The sequence below is a fragment of the Phyllostomus discolor genome, chromosome 2 (genome assembly GCF_004126475.2).
Source record: "Phyllostomus discolor isolate MPI-MPIP mPhyDis1 chromosome 2, mPhyDis1.pri.v3, whole genome shotgun sequence".
In the NCBI taxonomy this organism is placed as follows: Eukaryota; Metazoa; Chordata; class Mammalia; order Chiroptera; family Phyllostomidae; genus Phyllostomus; species Phyllostomus discolor.
The window spans coordinates 34,887,657-34,904,504 of NC_040904.2; the positions used below are offsets into that span (position 1 = coordinate 34,887,657).

Below are 16,848 nucleotides of genomic sequence, written 5' to 3' on the forward strand. Positions count from 1 at the left end.
GACCAGGCTGGTAGATGTGACGGGTTCTCACAGCACCCACCTGGCACTTCTCCATCATATCACACAATTCATCTAGAGCTATACTTACTGGGCAGTTACTTGTTGAAAGCACTCTTTTCCCCATTGGACAAGTTCCAGCAGAGTACTTGCCTGCATGACCTTACTTAAACTTTCCTTCTGAGTACTGCTATCATCCTGCGACATCAGTGGATTATAAATGAGCTGGATGAGAGAAAGTTGAGACTGTGTGTACCTCCACGGGTTTGGCTGGAAATGGAAGGAGAGAGCTAGGGCGAGAGCTGGAGGACACTGTGGGGTCGGTTGTCTTGGCCAGTTCACACTGCCAAACAAAACACATTAGACTGGGTGACTTAAACCACAGAAATGCATTTCCTGATGCAGACACTGGCCCTCAGTGTCCATGGCGTTATGGATGAGATACGAGACAAATTCACATGGACTACTGAGTCCTGTGGAGGAAAAGGGATGGCGTGGCCTCTCTCTCAAGGGGAGAGTGCCCCAACCCTTGCCTTGACAGGCTTTTATTGGCTTTCTAATAGCAAACATCAAAGAAGGTTTTCATTCATTATACTTAGGTTTGCTTTAGGTAATTACTTTTTACAGATAGCAATGGAAGGGATGTTACTAATTACTTCTTACAGATTAACAAGGAAAAAATGTCACAAATGCAAGGAAACAAAAGGAATAAATAGGTCTGGTTACACTTCAGTCCTTGAGAGAATTAGCACGGACTTCAGGAAGTTACTTGAAAGATATGCAGCAAGCACTCGCCGCCTGAACTCAGGGTGAGGGAGTTTTAGCAAGAGCAAGTCACCAAGCAGCCTAGTTATCATGCAGGCCTGATTTCCCCAGGGAGAACCGATCCATGGGTTTGGCTCCTGTGGGCCACAATGCACCTATTGGGTTTTTCAATAGGACTGAGCTACAATTGCCATTGCCAGGCAGATCGATTCCCTACAATTTCCCATAGTTCTGGAAGCTGGAAGTTCAAGGTCAAGGTGCCAAGATGGTTGATTTCTGGTGAGGATTCCTTTCCTGCCTTGTGGCTGCTTACCTTCTCTCTGTGCCCTCCCATGGGGTTGGGAGGAAGAGAGAGAGAGAGCATTCATGCACTCTCATGTCTCTTCTTACAAGGTCACTAATGCCCTCACAAGGGCCCTGTCTCCAAATACCGTTACACTGGGAGTTGAAGATTCAACATAGAAATTTGGAGGGAGCACAAGTCAGTCCATAGCAGGAGTTATACAAAGTCCTGAGCAGGCTGAACTGCCGATGGCAGAAGCCAGCAGAGAAGGGAAGGATGGCGCTCCAGGAGAGAGCTTCATCACGGGAGGCAGGGAGGCAGAGAAGCAGAGCACTGACGGAGACAATGGCTTCGTGTAAGAGGGCAGGCACAGCTCCCACTCTGACGCGAGAACAGAAGTGAGGAGCATGTGCCGCCCCACGTGACCTTCCCTAGGGGGCAAGGAGCTAAGACAGTTCTCAACTAATGGCTTCTTGCATATGCTTTTTGAAGCGATACGCAAGGGTGTCTGCTGAGGGGCTTGCATGGTTTGAGGAGAGTGGAAAAGGCTTAAGTTAGATTCTGTGCTGGGCCAGAGAGCTCAGTCAGGACACACTGCCAAGAGTGTGATGGACCAGCAGAGTCTGTTCGCCCTGAGTGTTTGGAGTCACTGAGTGCCTGGTGCTATGAGACGCTTCTCCGTCATCGTTCGGCATCTGGAGTGGGAAGGAGAGACTAAGGGTAGTGGTTTTGATCCGGGGCCAAGGGCAGGTGGAAAAAGGCCCAGGAACTGAGAACATTCACTAGAAAGTGCTGCTGCGAAGGCCATGGGTTGGATTAGGGCCATGGAGATGGGAGGGGACCTGCTGACTGGGAGAGAGTAAAGCAGGTGAAGGGAGTCGTGGCTGAGAGACCTGAACGGTAGACGCTGTGGTCTCAGAAAGGGATGTTTCCATGCAAGACTTCACAGGAGGAGCAGTTCTCAGCTGCATCGCTGTCCAGCACGCAGTTTAGGAAGGAGTAGCCTACATGACAAAATTCCTGGATACTCAGGAGACCCAGATGAACCCATCAGAGTCAAGAGCCTAATGCCCAGAGCAGGCCAAGTCTGGTAAACTGCCTCCCTTGCAAAATTTCATCTCCATGGGCGTATTTCCTTGCAGCTGCCACAGCCCCGCTTCCCTGCACGGTTTTCACCCCTGCCAGCCCCCCTCCCTCTCCTTCTCCCCCTCCCTCTTTTTACCTGCCAACGTTTCACATCTTTGGGGCCTACACAGAGACAGAGAAGATAATGGAAGCAAGAAACTGATAGACAGGGGGTCGCACAAGCCATTTCAATGACAGAATTCGGGCGACAATGACATTTCTCTGATATGCAGCTCTGGCTCCTGGCTCCCGAGACTCAGTGAAAATCTTTACTTCCTAACAACCATGCTGTGGGAAACCTTTGAAAAAGTCCCCTTTTAGGGTCTTCTTCAGGGCCAGCACTGCCACATAAGCATTCTTCCTTTTATAGGCAAAGTTGGGATTAGTAGCTACAATAAGTGTTGCTCTCTGGCAAGAATCACCAGGATGAGAAAATGCCCCAAGACCATCTTGCTCACTCACAGCAGACATCACTAATAGATTGTGACACTTTTTATTGTAGATGTGAGATAAAATTCATTGTCCGAACTAGGACACTTTGGAGAGTAGAAGGGAATACTAAAAGTAATTAAATATAAAATTATTGAAGTTTTTATTTATTGAATGACAAGTTGACTTATCTTATTGGTAGAAGTTCTATTCACAAAAGATTTTCAAAAATTTAAAAGTAAAATCTGTGCATATTAAATCTAAATAAAAATAATTTACATAGATTTTCTGAATGTTTTAAAAATAAATAGGAAAACTATTCTTGGCATATACTTATACAATTTAATTGGGCTTTTTTGGGCCATATCTATCGTCAGTTCTACATTACTGATATTTTTATAAAGAAAACATTTTAAAAATATAATCTAGTCTTTATGTTTAATAAATTACCCATCTCTCCTTCTATGTTGCATTCATGGTTAAAAATTTTTAAACTTTTGACATTTTTTGCTCCTTCTAGTGAAGTCAGAGCATATTCTTAAAAAAAGGAGAATATTATTTTTTGTTACTTTTTTCTCATTGAAATATTTAATTTTAGGCTAAATATTTTTACAGATTCTGTTGCTTTGTTCCTATTCTTTGACAAATATTTTTATGAAAAAAAAGTCAAATAAGTTGTCCCTCTGATTTTTTTGAATGCTTTGGTATATTCAAATCTTAGAACACAGTTAGTTGTCCTTCTCAATTTTATTCCATCAAAAGATTCAACCCAACTGTGAGATATCCCAAAGATAAATTATAGAATTCCAAAATTAAATCTATACATTCTGAGCTCTCATTAATGTAATTTGTTCAGTTCTCCCTATGTTTTTACAGGGATAGGTTTTATCTTCCCAATGCAGGCTTTGTTTTTAGTAGGTTCACACAGCGCTTCAAAAACTGTTAAGTTTTCAGGGGGCTTGTTTTCCATGTGTCGACTGCTCTGATTAGAGACATCAACTGATTTTAAGCCGAAGGCAGTCAAGTACAGAGGGCTTGTTTATCACCCGGTTTTAGACCAGGGTGATTCACAAAGTAATTCTTCAAAAGTACAAGCATTTCTGACACCCGGCTGATGATGGGAGCAAAGAAAGAAAGTGAAGGGTACTGTTTAGAGACATTGTGTTTGTGTCTCTGTTACTGTGTGTGAGTGCAAACGTGAATTTTGGCAATGTATCGCCTACTTTCATTGACAGACTATCACAACATCTTTGGAAGAATTATGAACTGTGTAAACCATAATCAATTCCAAATTCTGCTGTCTATGCCATAGGATTCGTAATTTAGCAAGAACATGGTTTTTATCGATACACTTTGCTTCGCCAAAATTATACTTGTATTATCCTCCCAAATGGATACATTTAATTTAATGGAGAATGTTTTAACCCAAGTTACAATCCCTCATTCTCAATAACGTAGAATGCTTCACTTTGGCAAAATGGCTTCTAAAAGCTTTATTTCAATTACATCAAGTAAATGAAAAAAAAGTCAACCCATTAGTGAGATTAACTGATCTTTAATTTAAAGTATCTGAGCACATTGGTATAAGTATCTTGGCCTCGTTCATCTGGATGCCAAGATTTCCCTCTGACAGTGAAGCTGACACAGAAACGGCTTTCATGAACTTTCTGTGCATGTGCAAGAAACTACAGAATCCAGAATGAGTAAAATTAATTGAGGAGAACAATTATTTAATTGAAAAACCTTGTTTTACATACTGAAATGTGAGTGCACCTTCTCCAATGCTATGTTAAAATTATCAGCTTCGGCACCGTCTTCTTAAAATAATTACTAGCCTGAGTAGATTTGGAGCAAAATGAAAAGCTTGTCGCCATTGTGACAAGAATGTTCAGATTATGCTCTGCTGGAGGGAATCTCAGCCTCCCTGTCCTGCGTTTGTCGCAAGTGTTCCGAATCTACCGTTTTCCCCACTTCCCGCTGGCCCACCCTGGCAGCCTGGTGGCTTCACGCATCTTGAAGACAGCAGTGAGACCCATGGCGCAACTGGAGGAAAAACGATTTATTTCTCCCACCTGTGATGGGAAGGCGCTGGCTGTTCCTAACAGCATGTGTCGGAGCCCACTCTAGGTTTTTTTCCAGCCAGTGCTTTGCACGCTTTTTTGGGAATGGAGACAGGTTGTAGCTGGTTGACTTTCAGGTTAAGGGGAGAACACTGTTTGCTGAGCATGTGTGCTGCTACACGAGACCCTGGCAGAAGCTGGAAATACCAAGTGCAGGTCTGACAACTCCACCTCACTTTCCTTATTAAATGGCACAGCCATAAAAAAAAATACCTAGCATCAGCGCAGAAACAGCAGGAGTGACTGGGGCTGTGAAGCCACCCAAACGACCTTTCTCAGGCGGATGTTTCCGAGAGCCAGTGCCACACGATGGGAGGTGACCCACAGGGTGAAACTCCCTGGGCTCCCTGGGGCTCTAGACAGTCTTCAAAGTGTTATCTCCTTGGATGTATCCGGTTCAAAGGGAACCACAGAGTCTCTATGTTCCCAGTGCTTTTCTATGGGGATTGGAAGTGTTCTTAATTAGATTACCGAGGTCTGGTGCTCACCATCCCCCGTCTCAGGTCCCGAGTGGGCCTGTGCTGGGGGCACGCCCTGGCTCACCCCTGCACTTCCCTCCACCAACTGAGCCATTTGCTCCCAAACCTGTCTAAGCTAACTTGTACTTGTTATCGTGACTATTTAAAATTTACCTAAGTTGATAAAATGTGATTGCAAAAACAGAATCACTATTTCTTGGAAAACTACACTGAATTCTTTGGAAAGACTCAATAAAGGCAAGTCACTAAAAAGCTCATTAAACTAGAGAAGGGTGGAACTACTACTGTCCAAATCGGGGAAAGAAACTTGCCGGAAGCCACCCAGCTCCAGCAGCCGGACTGGGATGCAAGCCCGAGGACTTCGTTAGTGGAGACATAAAGCCAGACCGACAACTGGTTTAGACACATTACACCTGCCAGTGTCAACCAGTTATTTTATCTTTTATGGCGAAATTGCCTTAGGGCCAATTAGTAGTTGTGTGGTGGAAGTGTTTGTGGTGAGAAGGCTTGCAGTGAAGATGTTAATGAAAAGATGATTAAGAAGGAAATACCTAGGACTAAAATGAGGAAACAGCAGTGAGTTATGAGTCAGGAAGTAAAGAGCAATTGGTGTTTCTGACCGTGACCTCAGAACGGGAGACCCACCAAGACGCACTGGCCTCTCCTTTCCTGACCTTGAGTCACACCCGGGTCTGCTGCAGGGATGGGCCTGAAGGAAAGCGAGGGGCCCTGAGTTAGAGGAGAGGTGCACAGACCGGGGCAGAAGATGCTGGAAAGGGCCTCACAGATGGAGCAAACCTCATGGTTTACTTCGTCGGGTCACGTTAGTGTATTACTGATGATTACCAAGTTCACGCCTTTAGGTACTACCTGCAAATTGTAGTAACTCAGGTTAACAGCATCCATCAATGACATTGTGGTATGCAGACGTTTTGACATCATAGGGATCCTTTATTCTAAGATTGTGTCCTTTCCACTTTCAAGTTTAATGTTTGTTTTAAGTCAAAATGATGGTGATCATAGGGAGTCCCTTAAATGGCAAACAAAAGTAGGCCAGCTTTAGTGGTCCTCTGATTTTGGCATTAATTTTATTGATCTCTGGAGTCCATGTCAAGAAGAAGCAAATGCCCAGATGACACATAATTCTAGGCCTCAACCTTTCATTTGCCCCACCAATGTTCGGTGAGCACCTGCTGAGTGCGGGACGGACAGGACTCCTCCTGTGACTCGAAGAGTTTGCGGCCTTTGGGTCACGTGTTCGTGTGGAACCACGGAGGTGGCAACACCGTCGACTCTGAGGGTGACAGGCTGTGAAAGACAGAGAGGCGGAGGGAACGTGGGGGTGGTGGCCCACCACAGGGCCCCGACTCTTCTAATACTTTCAGAAATGGCTTAACGCATTATCAAATCTCAGAGCCCTTGGGGGAATAAAATAAACAACGAACACCTCGTTGTGAAACACGTGTGTCAGAAAGTAAAAGGACTAAATAGAACTGAGTTTAGAACAGGAATAGAAGCAAACTATCCCAGACAGCAAGATTTATAACTGTGTGTGGCAGAAAGCAGACACAGACTTCAAAAAGACATTTATTAAGCAATCGCTTGGTTAAGGACACATGTAGGAAAGACAACCAAGGCCTGATTTCCTGGGCTGGGTACGTGACAGGCACAGTGAACTCCTTAACATGCACAAAGACCTTAGGAAAAAGCATCACAAGTCAAAACGTTGTTAGTGATATTCATGAGTCATGGTAGCAACACAGGCTGACTAAGCAGTAAATTCTGTACAGACTAAAATGCAGGGGTCAGGGAAGCAGGAGACCATGCTGTGCGGATAGATTTCCATGAGCCAGTGCTCTCTAGTACACTAGCCCTATAGTGCTAAAAGTGAAACATATAAATAACTTTGTGGTTTAAGTTAGAGAAATGTTTGGATTTAAATTGTTAAAATCATGAAAAATCTTTCAAACAATTCTTCCAAAACACTTCCTCTGGGCCTGGAGGGGGATGGGGGAGAGAGAAATTCTTCTGGAAAAGACAATTATAAACATTTTGGTGAATTTACACGAGGCATACGTTTTGAGGGCTTCCACGGTTTGCCAGTTTTGAGGGTAGCTGTTAGTCCCTTGAGCAAAGGATACACTGTGTCACAGTATAAAATGTTCATGGAATTCCAGCAGACATCCATGAAATTGGGAGGGACACAGGCATGCCACCTTTTTTTAAAAACCAAAATAGCTAACCCTCAACCCTGTGCAAGAATTTGCATTCAAAAGAAAAAACACAAAACAAACCTCATCCAAACTCTCTCCTCACCTGCATCAAACTTAGAATACTGCCCAAAATTAACGTGGCCGAGATATTTAATGCGAATAAATAAAAGGCAATAAAGCAGTGTTTGCCACCAGCACATGACTTTCTGTTGATTTTGACTTGCAGTTCATTCCCTGGGTAAAAAATATTTGTGTTACTAATTCCCTGAATTAATACCAGTCACTAATCACCTAGTTAATTACAATTGTATATATCCGGGCTAATGTTGCAATTTAAACTATAAAGAATTCATAGGCAGATCATTAGATAATGAATCATGAATGACATTATCTCTACCTTGTAATGACATTACTTATACTAGGTACAGTATTTTTGGTGGAAAAAAAGCTCTATTCTGTTCAGCAGACACTGTGCCAAGAGATTTTGTCACAGTGCTATGTATGTCACATTTCAAAGATGTGCATGCTGTTTTTTAAAAGACAAGAAAGTGTTTTCACTAGTCTTGTAAAAAGGCACCAGTCTTGCAAAAGTCTAATGCTTTTTAATGTTAAGTTCAAATATGTGATTAAATGAAAAAATGCTAAAATTGTCAATGCTGAACTAATGATTTTAAATTGTAATGATTTCAAGTTCTTAATAAAAGCATAAAAGAGAACAAGCTGGAATTTCAAGTCAAATTTCATCACAATAGCTTTCACTGCAATACAAATGTTAACTGTAAAGAAATGGTTTTTTAGCCCTGGCTGGTGTGGCTCAGTGGACTGAGCACCTGCCTGGGAACTGAAGGGCCGCTGGTTTGATTCCCAGTCAGGGCACAGGTCTGGGTTGCGGGCCAGGCCCCCAGTAGGGGGTGTGCAAGAGGCAACCACACATTGATGTTTCTCTCCCTCTCTTTCTTCCTCCCCTCCCATCTCTAAAAATAAATAAATAAAATATTTTCAAAAAACTAAAAAAAAAAAAAAAAGAAAGAAAAGAAATGATTTCCAGCCCTGGCCAGACACTAGACATGTTCTAAATCTCATTGCCATAAAAATGCCAATTTTAAATAATTCATGGCAATGAACATTTTCTTTAAAGCAATCATTAAAAAGTTCTTCTCATATGGCTGTCACTTCCTATAATGCAAGCCTTGATTTTGCAACACAGTGTAAGGTGCAGTGGCAGAAGCCTCATTGCTGTATAACCAGGAAAATGGAAACATTCAAAATGAAACCAGGTCCTTTACTTTCCTTACATGAATGAAGAATGCTGTGAGTGTCATTACCACTAGCAGACGTATTAGCTGCATGTGTATGAATCCAGCTGCTTTGTGTAGGAACAGCCCATTCGAACATTATTTTGAGCCAAATACATAATAAGGTATATATATGAACAAACCCTTGAAATACCAGAGAACTGTTTGATCCAGTGTCAACTGGGGCTGTCTGCTTCAAAACTTAATATATGTATTAGTTTGGTCCTACAACATAACACACAAATGAACAGCTCATTAAGGATAAACTCCGCCCTGGCTGGCGTAGCTCAGTGGATTGAGCGTGGGCTGGGAACCAAAGTGTCCCAGGTTCGATTCCCAGCCAGGGTACATGCCTGGGTTGCAGGCCATAAACCCCAGCAACCGCACATTGATGTTTCTCTCTCTCTCTCTCTCTCTCTCCCTCTCCCTCTCCCTCTCCCTCTCCCTCCCTTCCCTCTCTAAAAATAAATAAAATCTTTAAAAAAAAGGATAAACTTGTTTTTTTAATCTCTAGAGCTTAGAACATGCCAGGCACATAATAAATGTTTATGAAATAATGGACTTGTAGGAACAATTTTCTTCAGTGTAAATTCCCTCTTTCCCTGAGCCTTAAACAATTTATAAAGTATGATGATACAAAGAAGTTACAGACAATAAAAATGCCATGATATAAAAAGACAAATTAAAAATCCCTTTGCCTAAGCACATCTGAGGCCCAGATGAATGTCATCAGTAGGGGACAACAGTGGCCCTTGCTTTGTAAACAACTCCCTGTGAACCCACAAGACGGTGGGGGGTGCATTAAACAGGTAGGCGGCGACTCATTAAAAGTTAGGGTTTTTTCCTCCAAGGCAATTAACTGTGTGATAGAAGTCAAGGCTTTTTTGTTTGTTTTCTCTCATGTAGAATATATTTATAGACAAAAACTTCAAGGTTTCAGGAGGCTGAATTACCTCTTTGAAATTTACTGGACTCTATTTAGGAAAATAATGCTGAATTATATAATTAGTATCTTATGGGCTTAAATAAATCAGTGTACTTAAAATTTTTTTGTTATCCTCTCCTGAGGACATTTTTTTCCCCATTGCTTTCAGACAAAGAGAAAGAGAGGAGGGAAAGGAGAGAGAGAAACATCAGTGTGAGGGAGAAGTGTAGATTGGTTGCCTCTCGAACTCACAGGGACCGGGAACTCCTGCCCGGACTGGGGGTTGAAGCCACAACCTACACATGTGCCTTGACCCAGAGTTGAGCCAAAAACTTTTCAGTTATGTGACGCTCCATCCAATGGGGCCACACCTGCCAGGGCATAAATAAATCAGTGCATTTAAAAAAAATTGATGTACTCCCAAGAATGAACAGAATAATCCATTTACCGAAGTTCTACATTTACACTAAATTGAGCAGTTTTAGTGTCAGAATAGATTTTGGAAATATTTCTCCAAAGAAACCATTCTATTCATGATTATATTTTCATGTTTCTAAAATAAAGTAAATCAATAATTTTGGCATAATATCTTTACTTTTGGTGGGGGAAATCAGTCGTGGCCATAATTTCTCTAAATGGTTCAATCAGTTTCGTAGTTGAACCAATAATTTCATGGGGGAATTGCTTATATGACTTAGTACTGCACAGGACTATGAAAAATCATTTTTGGAATAATATATTTAATATACAGAGTTAATTACACAAGAAACTTTAGATTTATAACCAAAAATACAATATTTAGTTGAAGGCATACAATAATTCATCATTATGATTAAAAAGGAGACTAGAAATCCAAGTAAACATATCTATCAGATAAGCAGTCGGACATGAAAAGCAAAAGTAATTTGGATCCAGAACACGGCATACGCATTTCAAAATGAATAGCTGTCAGATTAAAGGATATCACTAAGCAGTAGCGTTTAAGAGATTCTGAATTTTTCACCATGTGAAAAATTTCTATGTTCATTAAGTTCCTGTATGCTTTCCACAGTAACTTATAAATTATTTCTTTATTCACAAATCAAAGCCTTATTGTTGGCTTTAGTATTTTTGTTAAGCCAAATAAGGCAGTTTATGATTTTCTATAATTTTTATTAAGTTTCATTTCCTGAATACTACCACATATAGTTAAACTTAATTTAAAAATACATCTTCGACTTCATATTTATTTCCTCCTAAGCAAGAATAGGGCATTTAGGTATGATTTTGGGGAGTTATCATGCCAAAACTTTGTGACGCTTATTTTGTAATTAAAACATTTCAGGAAATGAGCATTAATTTTTAAACATTTTATAACATTATCAATAACTTTACATATACTATAGAGCTGAACTATGCAATATAGTAATGACTAGCCACATTTGGCCCCTGAATACTTGAAGAACTGAATTTTTAATTAATTTTATATTAAAAAGTTATAATAGTTTTGGTTATTGGAAAACTTTTACATGTGTTTGAACAACTTAGGTTTATGAATCTACTTTTTTACCTACAAATTTTATGAAATCTAAATACAGCAAGTATTACTGATGAAACTTCACTGTCCAAATTAAGGTGCACTGTAAAGGTAAAAAACAAACCAGATTTCCAAAACTTTGTATTAAAAAATGTAAAATTATCATTAACAATTTCTATGTTGATAACTTTAGTACCTTGCATTATATTTCTCGTGGACAGAGCTGATCTAGACTGTATGAAAATCGCTCTTTTTAAAGTCATGTTTTAAATTTTTTATTTTAATGTCATTCTTTCCATCACATTCTTATTACCACGAAAAAGTAAATCAGATTACGTATTTATCCAGTGAGAAGTGCGCTAATTGCCTTCTCTGTACCTTCTCCCTTCTCCAAATCGCTAAGCCCTCGCTAGCACCAGCAGCAGAATGCAGGATCACAGGCAGTGAATATGCGGACACGGTGTGTGAGAGCACAGATGAGGGTGGCAATCAAATTAAACTTCTCACACACCACGGATTCTCTCTCTTTTTTTACCCTCCACTGTTTCCAGACCTATCTGTCCCAAATTCCAGAATTAACCTTCAACTTCCTCCCGAGTTCTGTTGTGCCATGGTTTCCAGTGTGGAATAATAAGCGATGACTTTGCTCAGCGAGGTGCTTGGTCTTGTGTTAATACTAGATTCTGTCCAGGCCCGAGAGCTTTCATCCTTCAGGCTGGACAGCTTCCTCTGGGAGAAGGGTTCGATTCCCAGAAGTCTGAACACCGCCACTCGGTACTTCTTGGACATGATGTTGTACAGGATGGGGTTGATGGCGGCGCTGAGGTAGAAGAGGACAAAGGACACCAGGTTGCAGTACTGGCTGATCTGAGCAATCTCCAGGGAGCCAGGCTCAAAAGACTTGGAAAATAGGTATCGCCCTACGTGGAAGGGCAGCCAGCAGAGGATGAAAGCAAACACCACGACAGCTGAAAGAACAATGGGAGAGTGAGCATCAGTTCAAGAAATGCCCTGGAACATCACCTTTTATTTGGAAGGCATCGTTTTGGTTTGATTCTATATGGTGCGACCACTGACTTCAGAGAAACATTATGTTCTGCCCTTTCTCATTCCTACATTTTCACCAAGATTGATTCTGTCTGGAGCAACAGTTCAACCCTTTTTACTGAGCTTCCCAGTCATTCCTACTATCAACTTTTTGAGTGATTTTGTGACTGGTCTGACATATCACCTCCACTGATTAGACTAGTTGTTCACAATAGTTCACCACTTTATCTGCCTTAGACACAACCTGCACCTGTGAGGAGGAGTGGCCACACTCAGCCACAGCTGTGGATCAGAGCTGGGGCACAGAGTCCTCGGATGCGACACAGACTCATTAAATTAAAATCTCTAGTTAGGAGACTAACTAGACACCTGTTTTCTTCTTTTCTTTTCTTTTTCTTTTTTAAGTTTCACAGAGGACTGAACATACAGTCAGGACTGAGAACCACTGAGATGAGTCCTATGGTAGACATCAGTAAGGTATAAGAGCCCATAAAATCAACCGATTATCATCCATTAATTATCATCCATCCAAGTCTTCATGTTGCCCATTTTTTAAGACCTCTGCACTTCTAGATTAAGTTTTCAGAATTCAGGAATCAGAGGAAAAAGGACAGAAATATTTTAGTCCTTGCACTACTTTAGTGATTCCCTTCAAATGGTCAAGGCAAAAGAAAATCATCATTGGTGTTGAGACACTGGTCAGGATAATTATTGGGTTAAAAGAGAATTGAAGGAAATGATTAAACTTATGCCAAAAATTAAGTTGCATAGTGAGACCTGACTGTCACAGTAGCCCCATGAGCATCAGAGTCCTTGGGGCACCCTAGCAGGTTTGCGATCTACTAGCCCTATTGTGAGAACCATTCGTCTAGAAAATGACAATTTGGGGTGTTCTTTGAATAAATGATCACATTAATATACAGGAGCCCAAGAATTGTGAAATTACAAACACAAGGGTGGGCAAAGGTAGGTTTACAGTTGTGAGTATATGAAACCATTTATTTTTGTATTATTATTTATTAATTGTTGTATTATTTATTAGTTATTGTATTATTTGCACTACAACTACAAGCCTAATTTGTCCACTCTGTGAGTAAAAAATACAGGTGAGGCAAAAGTAGGCTTACAGTTGTTTGTATGGGTAAGAATATAATACTTAATAAACAATCATACAAGAATAAACTGTTTGGTGTACTCACAACTGAAAACCTACTTTTGCCCCACTCTCTATTGACTATAATGTCCAAGTAATTAAGTGTATAGACTCTGGTTCTGAAAAAGCAAGGAGAATTAATATTTGTTTGCGTGTGAAGACAGTCTTTATTACTTCACTGGTACCAAACGCATACACTTAAAGAAGTTGAATTCATACACTACATGTTCAGCAGACTCCAGCCGTGACACTGCACCCAAATGTCCCCTAAGGGCCATTTGTGGAGGGACAGCAAGTCCTGTCTGCTTCCACACAGTCTCTCTTTCTCATGTCGGAAACCCACCGGTCCTAGCTTACCCTAGATTATGGACTTTTCTGCCTGGAAACACAGGTAATCATGAAAGGAAATGGAGCCTCCAGAACTGATTTGTCACTGACTTCCTCACAAAGCTACACAAACATCAGCAAGGTAAACAGAATTGATTTGATTATTTGATTCAAAAAAAAAAAAAAAAAGCAGGGCACAAAGCAAATCACAATACTGAAAGAAAAATGAATCATCTTTGACAGAATTATCCAAATTGATTGTATCTTTGGTTAAATTTACCACCGAATACTTCCTTGGTTTAATGCCTGCGTTTCTTAGTGTAACTTAGACATCCACAAATTTTCTCAGAGACAGGAAGCTTAACCCCACCTTTAACATTTAAAGATCACAAAGTATGTTTATAAAATATCTCAATTTTGAAGCAAAGTTTCTGGGCTGATATAAAAAACTCACTTTAGGGAAATACATGACTGGGCCATCTGTCCACGAAAGAGAGAAAGGAAAGTCAAGAAGAAAGAGACACAAAGAGGTAGAGACCTAAAGAGAGTCGGGACTGTGCCCAAGTTGGGAGGGGGGCAGAAAAGAGGGAGGGAGGGAGGGAAGGAGGAAGGGAGGGAAGGAGGAAGGGAGGGAAAGAGAAACAGGTAAAAACAGGAGCAAAAAAGTTTTTAAAAAAAAATCCTAGAGGGAAACGGGACGCGCACACCGGACAGAAAATCTAGGAGACCAAAGAAGGAGCTGAAGACAGAAACAGGAGGGAAAGAAGAATTGAACACACACAGAGACCCAGACGGAGAGAAACGGGAGAGAGCGGCAGAGACTCGGGGAGAAGGCGCCTGGGGAGAGGAGGGCGCGCGGGAGAGGGAGCCGGAGGCGCGCGGAGACCCACCCAGCATCTTCACGGTCTGCCTGTGGCTCTGGTCCCTGAGCGAGGCGGCCACCGCGGCCTCGCCGCGCCCCCTGCGCCACAGCTTCCTGCCGATGAGGCTGTAGAGCACAGTGAGGCAGAAGACGGGCAGGAAGAAGAAGATGCTGGACACCCACACCATGACAGTGAGCAGCCCGGAGCTCACGGCGAACTCCGTGGCGCGGCACTCGTTGGTGTCCAGCGGGTCGGTGCCGTTCTCGTGCTCCACGCCCACTAGCACGAAGATGGGCCCGGCGCTGCAGAAGGCCACGGCCCAGATGACCAGGATGACCAGCTTCACCCGGCCTTTGGTGACCACCACCTTGGCCCGCAGCGGGAAGCAGATGGCGAAGTAGCGCTCGATGCTCAGCGCGGTGATGGAGAGCACCGTGGCGTAGGTGCAGCTCTCGCTGACGAACTGGAAGAGTTTGCAGAGCAGGTCGCCGAAGTTCCAGGGCCGGTACTGCCAGAGGCGGACGAGGTCCAGGGGCATGCAGAGGAAGATGAGTAGGTCGGAGAAGGCCATGCTGGACAGGTAGAGGTTGGTGGTGGTGCGCAGCTCTCGGAAGCGCGACACCACCAGCATGGTGAGCAGGTTGCCGGCGATGCCCACCACGAAGAGCGCCACGCAGGTGGCGGTGACACCCGCCAACAGCGGCGCAGGGAAGAGCGGCAGCAGCTCGTCTGCCAGCGAGTCGTTGTCGGGGGAAGCGTCCCAGCCCAGGTCCGGCAGCGTGAGGTTGGACCCCGGCTCCTCAGTCGGCGTCGCGTTCCACATGCCGCCGACACCACTTAACTGGCTCTGGGATGCGAGAGGCTGGACCGCGCTGGTCCCCAAGAAGGTCGCCTTAGGCTCCAGAGAGTGCGAGGGAGGAGCGGGCGCGCAGGAAAGCTTGGTGAGGAAAAAGAGGGAAGTGAGAATCGGACGCTGAGGTAGAAGGTGACATTGGCAGCCAAGGGCGGGGGGCCGCGGGGAGAGGGAGGCTTAGACACACGCGCGCGCGCGCGCGCTCGCATACACACACACACACACACACACACACACGTGGTAAGAACAGAGTGTGACCCACCGCTCTTTCTGGAGCTTCCCCTTTCCTCCATCCTCTCCCCCAAAGTCTCTCTCTCCGCGCCCAGCATCTGGCCGGCCTCCACACACGTACCTGTCACCGAGGCAGCCCCGCCAGCCCTGCCTTGCCTTCGCGTTCCTGCTCCAGCCGCATCTGGCACTTGCCCAAGCGTCCCAGGGAGCGGGGACCTCGGAGACCATGCACTTCGAAACGGGAGCGCAAGGAACTCTCTCCACGGCTGTGCCCGCTGCCTGGCTAGTGTGGCTCAAAACAGCTGGTCACACCCGGAGGGGGCGGGGGCGGGGACGGTGGGGGCAGCGGGCATAACTCCTCCAGTAGCCGAGACCTGCGTTCTCCCTCAACAAGGGCTAGACTTGGGTAAGCAAGCCTGCCCAAACTGAGCCTGGAAAATGGGGATAGGGAGTAAAAAAAAAAAAAAAAAAAAAGAGGGAACTAGTGTTGGTGTTCCAGCCACGGAGGGGACCGGTGCACACCTAAGGGCCTCACGCAGCTCTAGAAGCTATTGTCGTGTTAGGAGAGAAGCAGGTTCAGAGACGAGTTGCCACTTGTTCAAGGTCACACAGCGAGTTAGGGACTCTGGGCTCTCCCACCGGGTTTGGATTGTTGAGCGCCAAGGTGCAAGATGTGTGCCTGCCCAACTGTTCTGAATCCCAGCCCTTCCTACAGTCAGTCCCCCAACTCTGCGGCGGTAGGGAAAAGGTTGTGTAGGTAATTTTTGCCTGACGCAAACCTCGGGGGAGGGAGGGGGGCAAAAGGAAAGGGACGTGGTGGGAGGAGAGTGGAGCTGGCAAAGGAGGAGGAACAGCAGCTGTGAGACTGACACGTCAAGGGTACACAGTAAACATTTTTCGAGGCATGATTGAGGGCGATCAGCCACTGGGTAGCTGTGCTCGCTTGTGCAAAATTATCAATCTTTTTACATTTTTAGGATGGTGTGGAGGATAAACATAGGCTGAGTTGCTGTAATTGGGGCTACTGCTGAGGGGCAGGAGCTGTGCCCGGTGGGAATTGGTCAGAAGCCCCCCTACACTCTCCAGGTGACTCCCGTGGCTTCAGCCTGTGCGACCCCTGCTGGGAACCAGGAGTCAGCAGTTGAAGACCTGAGATTGGCGGCTGCAGGCGAACTTCAGTAACCTGCCGGGCTTCTCTCTACGGGTCAACCTGGGAGCAGACGGGGA

At 43.9% G+C, this 16,848-nt stretch overlaps 1 protein-coding gene across 2 annotated transcripts; it reads right to left on the bottom strand.

Annotated features, from left to right (window-relative positions):
- Positions 1 to 9,934: 9,934 nt before the first annotated feature.
- On the bottom strand, positions 9,935 to 15,893 carry GHSR (growth hormone secretagogue receptor). Of its 2 annotated transcripts, XM_036017704.1 has the most exons (3): positions 15,743 to 15,893; positions 14,565 to 15,474; positions 9,935 to 12,115 (listed from the first exon to the last, which is right to left on the bottom strand). In XM_036017704.1, exons 2-3 carry the CDS (start codon positions 15,358 to 15,360, stop codon positions 11,730 to 11,732), a joined length of 1,182 nt encoding a protein of 393 aa, XP_035873597.1. In that variant the 5' UTR covers positions 15,361 to 15,474; positions 15,743 to 15,893; the 3' UTR covers positions 9,935 to 11,729. The 2 variants fall into 2 exon arrangements, with proteins under 2 accessions (XP_035873597.1, XP_028390257.1); XM_028534456.2 differs by lacking the exon at positions 15,743 to 15,893 and having other exon boundaries at positions 14,565 to 15,515.
- Positions 15,894 to 16,848: the final 955 nt, after the last annotated feature.